This window comes from Medicago truncatula, chromosome 5, assembly GCF_003473485.1.
Source record: "Medicago truncatula cultivar Jemalong A17 chromosome 5, MtrunA17r5.0-ANR, whole genome shotgun sequence".
Classification (NCBI taxonomy): domain Eukaryota; kingdom Viridiplantae; phylum Streptophyta; class Magnoliopsida; order Fabales; family Fabaceae; genus Medicago; species Medicago truncatula.
The window spans coordinates 21,577,406-21,587,685 of record NC_053046.1 but is presented as its reverse complement, the minus strand read 5'-3'; the positions used below and the strand labels follow the sequence as shown (position 1 = coordinate 21,587,685).

At 36.6% G+C, this 10,280-nt stretch overlaps 1 protein-coding gene across 1 annotated transcript; it reads left to right on the top strand.

Annotated features, from left to right (window-relative positions):
• Positions 1–1,533: 1,533 nt before the first annotated feature.
• Positions 1,534–1,947, top strand: LOC120580580 (uncharacterized; the record flags this gene model as incomplete). Its single annotated transcript, XM_039834509.1, has 1 exon — positions 1,534–1,947. A coding segment is annotated over one exon (414 nt), but the record flags the coding sequence as incomplete, so codon positions are not given.
• Between the last annotated feature and the right edge of the window lie 8,333 nt (positions 1,948–10,280).

Sequence of the window (10,280 nt, the reverse complement as noted above, 5' to 3'; positions counted from 1 at the left end):
TTGACAACTGCTCCTATTTTGATTTTACCCAAGCCGGAGGAACCGTTTGTTATTTACTGTGATGCGTCTAAGCTGGGCTTAGGAGGTGTTCTGATGCAAGATGGCAAGGTGGTAGCATATGCTACTAGGCAATTAAGAGTTCATGAAAAGAATTATCCTACACATGATTTGGAGTTGGCTGCGGTGGTGTTTGTTTTGAAAATCTTGAGGCATTATTTGTACGGTTCCAGATTTGAGGTGTTCAGTGATCACAAGAGTCTAAAGTATTTATTTGACCAGAAGGAATTGAATATGAGGCAGAGGAGATGGCTTGAGTTGTTAAAAGATTATGATTTTGGTTTGAATTACCATCCTGGTAAAGCCAATGTAGTTGCGGATGCGTTGAGCAGGAAGACCTTACATATGTCTGCGTTGATGGTAAGAGAATTTGATTTGCTAGAACAGTTTAGAGACTTTAGCCTTGTTTGTGAATTGTCACCTCAGAGTATACAGTTGGGGATGCTGAAGATTAATAGTAATTTCTTGAATAGTATCCGAGAAGCGCAGCAAGTGGATGTAAAGTTTGTTGATTTAATGGTTGCGTGTAATGAAACAGAGGATAGTGACTTCAAGGTTGATGATCAGGGAGTATTGAGATTCAGAGGTAGAATTTGTATTCCTGACAATGAAGAATTGAAAAAGCTGATTTTAGAAGAAAGTCACAAGGGTAGCTTGAGTATTTATCCGGGAGCTACAAAGATGTACCATGATTTGAAAAAGCTGTTTTGGTGGTCCGGTTTGAAACGTGACGTAGCTCAGTTTGTGTATGCATGTTTGACTTGTCAGAAGTCTAAAGTTGAACATTAGAAGCCTGCAGGGTTGTTGACACCATTGGATGTACCGGAGTGGAAATGGGATAGCATTTCTATGGATTTTGTGACGAGTTTACCAAACACTCCGTGAGGGCATGATTCTATATGGGTTGTGGTCGATAGGTTGACAAAGTCGGCACACTTCATTCCTATTAACATCAGTTATCCGGTAGCTCAGTTGGCTGAGATTTATATTCATAATATTGTGAAGCTACATGGTGTACCGTCGAGTATTGTGTCAGATAGGGATCCGAGGTTCACATCTAGATTTTGGAAGAGCTTGCAGGACGCTTTGGGTTCGAAGTTGAGGTTGAGTTCGGCTTATCATCCTCAGACAGATGGTCAGTCGGAGAGGACGATCCAATCATTGGAGGATTTGTTGAGAGTGTGTGTGCTTGAGCAAGGTGGAGCTTGGGATAGTCACCTACCGCTGATAGAGTTCACATACAATAATAGCTACCATTCGAGTATAGGTATGGCACCGTTCGAAGCTTTGTATGGTCGGAGGTGTAGGACTCCTTTGTACTGGTTTGAGTCAGGAGAGAGTGTGGTGTTGGGACCGGATTTGGTTCATGAGACTACAGAAAAAGTCAAGATGATCAGAGAAAAGATGAAAGCGTCGCAGAGTCGACAGAAGAGTTACCATGACAAGCGGAGAAAGGCCCTTGAGTTTTAGGAGGGTGATCATGTGTTTCTGAGGGTCACTCCTATGACGGGTGTGGGACGTGCATTGAAGTCTAAGAAGTTGACTCCAAAGTTCATCGGTCCGTATCAGATTTCAGAGAGGGTTGGAACAGTGGCATATAGACTTGGTTTGCCACCACATCTTTCGAACATGCATGATGTGTTTCATGTGTCGCAGCTTCGGAAGTATGTAGCGGATCCTTCTCATGTTATTCCGAGAGATGACGTGCAAGTTAGAGACAACCTTACGGTGGAGACTTTACCGGTGAGGATTGACGATCGGAAAGTGAAGACGTTGAGGGGCAAGGAAATACCCCTTGTGAGAGTCGTTTGGGACGGGGCGACTGGTGAAAGCTTGACTTGGGAGCTGGAAAGTAAGATGCGGGATTCATACCCTGAGTTGTTTGTTTGAGGTAAGATTTCGAGGAAGAAATTCTATGATTTGGGGAGAGTTGTAACGCTCTAATCATTATTTAATTATTTTTGATTATGTGGAGTCTTATATATGATTTTTGGTGATTTATGTGGTGTGTTTATTTTATTATATGGTTTATTTTATTAATAATTAGAATAAGTGGGAAAGATAATTAATTAGAGTTTTGGGGGTTATGTTATGATTAATGGAATTAAGGGGGAGTTAATTGATAATTAGGAGAGTTACATTTTGGGAGTTAAAAGAAAGGAAAAACCAGAGAAACTGTTTTACGTAGAAACAAGACTTTTGGGAGAAAAGGGAGAGAAGAGCAAGTAGAACCAAGGATCAATTTTGCTGTGCATTTCCTTCTGCAAAACTAAGGTAAGGGTGAGGTTTACCGCAATTGTATAGGTTCTGAATTCTGATTTTGTTTTTAACAGGATTATGAGAGAATTGGGAGAAGTTAGGTTTTGTTAAATTAATGGGTTTTGAGGGGAGGAATTTTTATATTGATGTTAGAAATGGGTTCTGAGTGCATATAACCTTTCATTGCATATCTGTAAACTGATTTGGGGAGTGAATTGGAGGAAAATGGGATTTTTGGGAAATACCTGCATTCTGCCCGTACAGAAGTTCATCGCTCGCCTCGCGAGTAGCCTTTGCTCGCCAAGGCGAGTGAGCAACTTCATGGCTCGCCTCGCGAGTGAGACCACTCGCCATGGCGAGTACTTGTGAGGAAAACTGAATTTTTGAAGTGTTGTTATAAGCCGTATTTTGGGTAGTTTTATATACCTAGATGATTTTAGAGAGGACTGGAGCAAGTTTTAGATTAAAAAGATGAATAGGGAGCTTAGAATTGATGATTTAGTGAGAAAATGTCAAAACTCCCGAGAGCACCACATTTTCGTTCGCCTCGAGTTCGCCTCGAACTCGCCATGGCGAGTGTCCTGTTTCCTGAGCTCACCATAGCGAGCAGATGTGCTCGCGAGGCGAGTTGCCCAGTATTTGTTGGATTGATTTCTGTTGTTGACGGTTGATTTATCTTGATGATTAAGCATGGCTTTTATGTTGGTGTATTTTTCTGGATGTTCTAAATTGGTTGTAATGAATGGATGCTGGCTGGATGCATGCTTTTATTTAATTAAATTATACATGAATGTTGTAAATTGGAGTGGTGAGTCATATACATATATATACATTGGTTTGGTTGTATGTAGATATACACAAGTGGGTCAGTTGCATAAGCATAAAAGTGGGAGAGCTTCGGCTCTGGAACGCCTTGTCGTTCAAAGTGGTGGAGCACTAGTTGCTCAAAGTGGTGTTAGTGGTGAGGACTTATGTCCTGAAAATGAATGCTTTAACCATTCTACAGCGGTGAGGGCTACGGTCCTGATTATGGTACCACATGCATGGGTGTTATTAGAGGAGTCTTAGTGGAGTGGTGATGAGTTGCATGAGTCGTGGATTGGTTTTTATTTACCATTTTTTGATGACATTGAAAATGATGATATAGTATATTGTTGATGAATTATTATGATAGGGTGTTAGATTCAATTGATGCATTCTTTATCTATATTATTGTTGTGAATCTCACCCCTTCTGCTTGAAAATGTTGCCCTTCCTATGGGTAACTTGCAGATGATCCTGAGTAGTTGGTGGTGGCTCAAAGTGTCTAGGGCTCTGATACGTGGGATGAGATTTTATTGTTTAATTTCTTTCCTATGTATCAAATTTTGAATATTGGTGTTGTAGCCCTACTGATGTTGGATTTTATGATGTGAAGGCTTTCATGCCAAGAATTTATTATGGAGTTAAAACAGTTATGATTTGTTGTTTGATGATAATATTCCGCTGCAGATTTAATGAAAAATTCGAAGGATGTTTAATTAAATAGATTTTTATATTCTATTTGAGATGATTATTATAAATGTGATGTGACATGCCCGTTTGGGGTTTTACTCTGATATTGAATTATTATTATTTAATTGATTTTGGGCAATGGGGTGTTACACCTTATGCTTGAAAATGTTGCCCTTCCTATGGGTAACTTGCAGGTGATCCTGAGTAGTAGGTGGTGGCTCAATGTCTAGGGCTCTGATACGTACGGGATGGGATTTATTAGCTTATTTTCATTCCTATGTATCAATTTTGGAACATGCTGATGTAGTCCTTGTATTTGATTATGGATTTATTTGATGAGGCTTTTATGCCAAGACTGTTTAGTGGAGAATCAAACATTTGATGTTGTTGTTTTTAATGAAAATATTATGCTGTAAAGTTTGATGAAACTGTTTAAGTTGTTGTTTATTAAATAGTTTTATAATCTATTTAAGAAATTTTGAAAAGTAGTGTGACATGCCCGTTTGGGATATACTCTGATGTTTATTTGTTATTTAATTGCTTTTGGGACAACGGGGTGTTACAATTGGTATCAGAGCAGGTTGGTCCGTCCGGCCAAGTAGTAGAGTCGTGTTGAGTGTAACGCCCTCTTTGAATTATTTGATTTATTTAATTATTTAATTGAGTCTAAAATTTATTAAGAAGAGTTTAAAATATATTTATTTGATTATGTGATTTATTAAGTGACTTATGTTGTTATTTAATAGATTAAGATTTGAAAATAGAAATAAGATTGAGTTGAGAGTTTGTTATGAGATTTTAGAGAGTTTTGGGGGAGAAAGAGAAATAAGATAAAATAGAAAAAGGGTTATAAATAGGAGAAACTTAGTTTAGAAAAATACATAACGTACGATCAATTTTGGAGAAAAGGGAGAAAAAGCCGAGAGGAGGGGGAAGACCTAGGAGTGCTACGATTTTCATCTATAAGGTAAGGGTGGGACTAACATTCAATAATCTTAAGTCATCGATTCTGAAAAATTGGATTTAACATGTTGTAGGTTTTAGTTTTTGAGAATTTGGGAATTAGGGTTAAAAGTGATTATTTGATGATTTTCTAAAATAATGTTTTGGGTCAAGTTTTATATGGTTTCGAGTCTCTTTTGATGTATATAAATGTTTAGACAAACTTTGGGATCAAATTTGGGCATAGGGAAGTTAAAATTGGGATTTTGGGGTGAAAAATGGGTTTTTCCCGAGTTGCTATCTGACAGCATGTCCTGTTTCATGTTCTTGCGTCTTTTTCACACGTTTCTGTTTTGAATTAGCCTTTAGTGTAAACATGAAAGTTGTAGATAATTGTGTTAGCTTTCCAGTGGCGTTGGTTTGACTTGAAAATGATTTTCGGTTTATGAGTTATGGTCAAATTACTGAACGTAGGTCACAGTGAATTTTTATGAATTTCAGCACAACTTTGTCCGAATTTGAAATGAAAACTGGTATTGATTGGTACAGAATTGGTCTTAGGTGTAAACACGAAAGTTGTAGGTATAAATGTTAGCTTTCTAATGCCGTTGGTTTGACTTCAAAAGGATTTATAGAATTTGAGTTATCGTCAAATTACTGAACGTAGGTCACAGTGAATAATTGATTATGATTGATGAATTAGTATATGTATGTATATGTTTGTGAATACGATATTGTCCATGATTGATGAAGTGTTATATGTATATATGATGTTTTAAGATGTTGATTATTATTTGATGTTGTTATATTGTGATATAATTGTATATGCATTACTTGAATTATATGTGAATAATTGAGACGTTGTTGACTTGCATTTGATATTATTATGTCATGCTGTTTTTGTATACTGTTGTGTTGCTGTTGTTATTTAACTAAGCTGCATGAGTCGGTCTAAGTTGATTAAGATGATGAAGTTCCAAATTATTGGATTATATAAGAGGTTGTCGATTTAAGATATTACGAGGTCGAGTCCATGCATTAGCATTTCATTGTTGGGGGCTTGATGCCCTGGAGCCTTTGCTCAATTAAGTTGAGGGCTTGATGCCCTGGGAGCCTTTTTACGCTCAAATAAAGTTGAGGGCTTGATGCCCTAGGAGCCTATTTACGCTCACAGATTGGTACCACATGCATGATTAGAAGATTAAGTTGCATAGTCAAGAGGTTAAGCTGTCAAGTTGTCAAGTTGTCGAGTTGTTAAGTTGTTAAATCATGAAATTGTTTAAAGCTATGATTCTTTATATGAACTATTAAAGAAGTGAATTATGATATATTATTATCTATGATGAATATTATGATGATTACATGATGTTGTCTATGAGTTGTTAAATATGATTGATGATGCTTATGTTGTTAAATGTAATTGATGAATTATATGCTTAATATTATTATTTGTGAAATCTCACCCCTTCTGTTTGCCCACCATGGGTAACTAACAGGTAACCAAGAATAGTTGATGTCGTGTGAGCTTTCCTTCTCGTGTGTCTTAGGTGCTCTGATACGTAACGGGATGAGAACTATGTTATTGCTTTTCTATTCCTTACGTATTGTTTTTGAAGATTTATGACTATGTTTTTAGATTGGATTTTTATGAGACATTTATGAAGAGGCCTTCGTGCCAAAGACTGTTTTAGTTATTGAAATAAATTCCGCTGCGAAGTATTAAAGATCTTGTATTTGAATTTTAAAGGATAAATAGTTATTTATTCAGTTTATGATTTTAAGAAAAGAATGTGACATTCCGTTTATGTTGAAAAACTCTGATTATTTATGCGAAATTTTTATGTTGGGAAAACGGGGTGTTACAATTGGTATCAGAGCAGGTCGGTCCGTCCGGCCAAGTAGTTGAGTCGTGTCAAGTCGTGTGACAGTTGAAATACTGTCTTATGTTGTCTTGATTGTTGTTGTGTTTTCTGACTAATTGTTATGTTTATTATGTGATCATGTTTGATTGACTAACTTTGATGTGGCTTACATGTTTTGTTTGAAGTTTCTATTTGGCTATGTTTGGTTTAAGATGTTTAGGCAATAATTGAATTCCTTTCTTGTGTGCTTTGAATTTTGAGGACGAAATTCTTTTAAGGGGGGTGGAGTTGTAACGCCCTCTTTGAATTATTTGATTTATTTAATTATTTAATTGAGTCTAAAATTTATTAAGAAGAGTTTAAAATATATTTATTTGATTATGTGATTTATTAAGTGACTTATGTTGTTATTTAATAGATTAAGATTTGAAAATAGAAATAAGATTGAGTTGAGAGTTTGTTATGAGATTTTAGAGAGTTTTGGGGGAGAAAGAGAAATAAGATAAAATAGAAAAAGGGTTATAAATAGGAGAAACTTAGTTTAGAAAAATACATAACGTACGATCAATTTTGGAGAAAAGGGAGAAAAAGCCGAGAGGAGGGGGAAGACCTAGGAGTGCTACGATTTTCATCTATAAGGTAAGGGTGGGACTAACATTCAATAATCTTAAGTCATCGATTCTGAAAAATTGGATTTAACATGTTGTAGGTTTTAGTTTTTGAGAATTTGGGAATTAGGGTTAAAAGTGATTATTTGATGATTTTCTAAAATAATGTTTTGGGTCAAGTTTTATATGGTTTCGAGTCTCTTTTGATGTATATAAATGTTTAGACAAACTTTGGGATCAAATTTGGGCATAGGGAAGTTAAAATTGGGATTTTGGGGTGAAAAATGGGTTTTTCCCGAGTTGCTATCTGACAGCATGTCCTGTTTCATGTTCTTGCGTCTTTTTCACACGTTTCTGTTTTGAATTAGCCTTTAGTGTAAACATGAAAGTTGTAGATAATTGTGTTAGCTTTCCAGTGGCGTTGGTTTGACTTGAAAATGATTTTCGGTTTATGAGTTATGGTCAAATTACTGAACGTAGGTCACAGTGAATTTTTATGAATTTCAGCACAACTTTGTCCGAATTTGAAATGAAAACTGGTATTGATTGGTACAGAATTGGTCTTAGGTGTAAACACGAAAGTTGTAGGTATAAATGTTAGCTTTCTAATGCCGTTGGTTTGACTTCAAAAGGATTTATAGAATTTGAGTTATCGTCAAATTACTGAACGTAGGTCACAGTGAATAATTGATTATGATTGATGAATTAGTATATGTATGTATATGTTTGTGAATACGATATTGTCCATGATTGATGAAGTGTTATATGTATATATGATGTTTTAAGATGTTGATTATTATTTGATGTTGTTATATTGTGATATAATTGTATATGCATTACTTGAATTATATGTGAATAATTGAGACGTTGTTGACTTGCATTTGATATTATTATGTCATGCTGTTTTTGTATACTGTTGTGTTGCTGTTGTTATTTAACTAAGCTGCATGAGTCGGTCTAAGTTGATTAAGATGATGAAGTTCCAAATTATTGGATTATATAAGAGGTTGTCGATTTAAGATATTACGAGGTCGAGTCCATGCATTAGCATTTCATTGTTGGGGGCTTGATGCCCTGGAGCCTTTGCTCAATTAAGTTGAGGGCTTGATGCCCTGGGAGCCTTTTTACGCTCAAATAAAGTTGAGGGCTTGATGCCCTAGGAGCCTATTTACGCTCACAGATTGGTACCACATGCATGATTAGAAGATTAAGTTGCATAGTCAAGAGGTTAAGCTGTCAAGTTGTCAAGTTGTCGAGTTGTTAAGTTGTTAAATCATGAAATTGTTTAAAGCTATGATTCTTTATATGAACTATTAAAGAAGTGAATTATGATATATTATTATCTATGATGAATATTATGATGATTACATGATGTTGTCTATGAGTTGTTAAATATGATTGATGATGCTTATGTTGTTAAATGTAATTGATGAATTATATGCTTAATATTATTATTTGTGAAATCTCACCCCTTCTGTTTGCCCACCATGGGTAACTAACAGGTAACCAAGAATAGTTGATGTCGTGTGAGCTTTCCTTCTCGTGTGTCTTAGGTGCTCTGATACGTAACGGGATGAGAACTATGTTATTGCTTTTCTATTCCTTACGTATTGTTTTTGAAGATTTATGACTATGTTTTTAGATTGGATTTTTATGAGACATTTATGAAGAGGCCTTCGTGCCAAAGACTGTTTTAGTTATTGAAATAAATTCCGCTGCGAAGTATTAAAGATCTTGTATTTGAATTTTAAAGGATAAATAGTTATTTATTCAGTTTATGATTTTAAGAAAAGAATGTGACATTCCGTTTATGTTGAAAAACTCTGATTATTTATGCGAAATTTTTATGTTGGGAAAACGGGGTGTTACATTGAGCCACCTAGGATAGAGTGTCAACTCTAATGTTGTCTTTGTTGTTGTTCTGAATTGTTGTTTCTTATGTAGAACTTTGAGATGGCTGGTAGAAATGATACTGCGATTGCTGCTGCACTTGAGGCTGTTGCTCAAGCTGTAGGACAGCAACCGAATGCTGGTGCTGGTAACGATGGTGTTAGGATGTTGGAGACTTTCCTGAGAAATCATCCACCAACTTTTAAAGGAAGGTATGACCCTGACGGAGCTCAGAAGTGGCTCAAGGAGGTTGAAAGAATTTTCAGAGTTATGCAGTGCAGTGAGGTACAGAAGGTGCGGTTTGGGACACACATGTTAGCTGAGGAAGCTGATGACTGGTGGGTAAGTCTGTTACCTGTGCTTGAACAGGATGGTACGGTGGTGACCTGGGCTGTGTTCAGGTGAGAATTCCTGAATTGGTATTTTCCGGAAGATGTCAGAGGAAAGAAGGAGATTGAATTTCTGGAGCTGAAACAGGGGGATATGTCTGTAACAGAGTATGCTGCTAAGTTTGTGGAACTTGTTAAGTTCTACCGTCATTATACTGCGGAGACAGCTGAGTTCTCCAAATGTATCAAGTTCGAGAATGGTTTGAGAGCTGACATCAAGAGAGCCATTGGTTATCAGAAAAAAAGAAATTTCTCTGATTTGGTAAGTAGCTGCAGGATTTATGAGGAGGACAACAAAGCTCATTACAAGGTGATGAGTGAACGCAGAGGTAAGGGACAACAGAGTCGTCCGAAGCCGTATAATGCTCCTGCTGACAAGGGTAAGCAGAGGTTAAATGATGAGAGGAGGCCCAAGAGGAGAGATGCTCCTACCGAGATTGTTTGCTTCAAGTGTGGTGAAAAAGGCCACAAGAGTAACGTTTGTGATAGAGATGAGAAGAAGTGCTTCAGGTGTGGTCAGAAAGGATACACTCTAGCTGATTGTAAGCGTGGGGACATTGTTTATTATAACTGCAATGAGGAAGGTCATATCAGTTCGCAGTGTACGCAACCGAAGAAGGTTAGGACTGGTGGTAAGGTGTTTGCTTTGACCGGTACGCAAACAACTAATGAGGACAGACTTATCAGAGGTACTTGTTTCTTTAATAGTACTCCTTTAATTGCTATTATAGCTACTGGTGCTACTCATTATTTCATTGTTGTTGATTGTGCGCATAAGT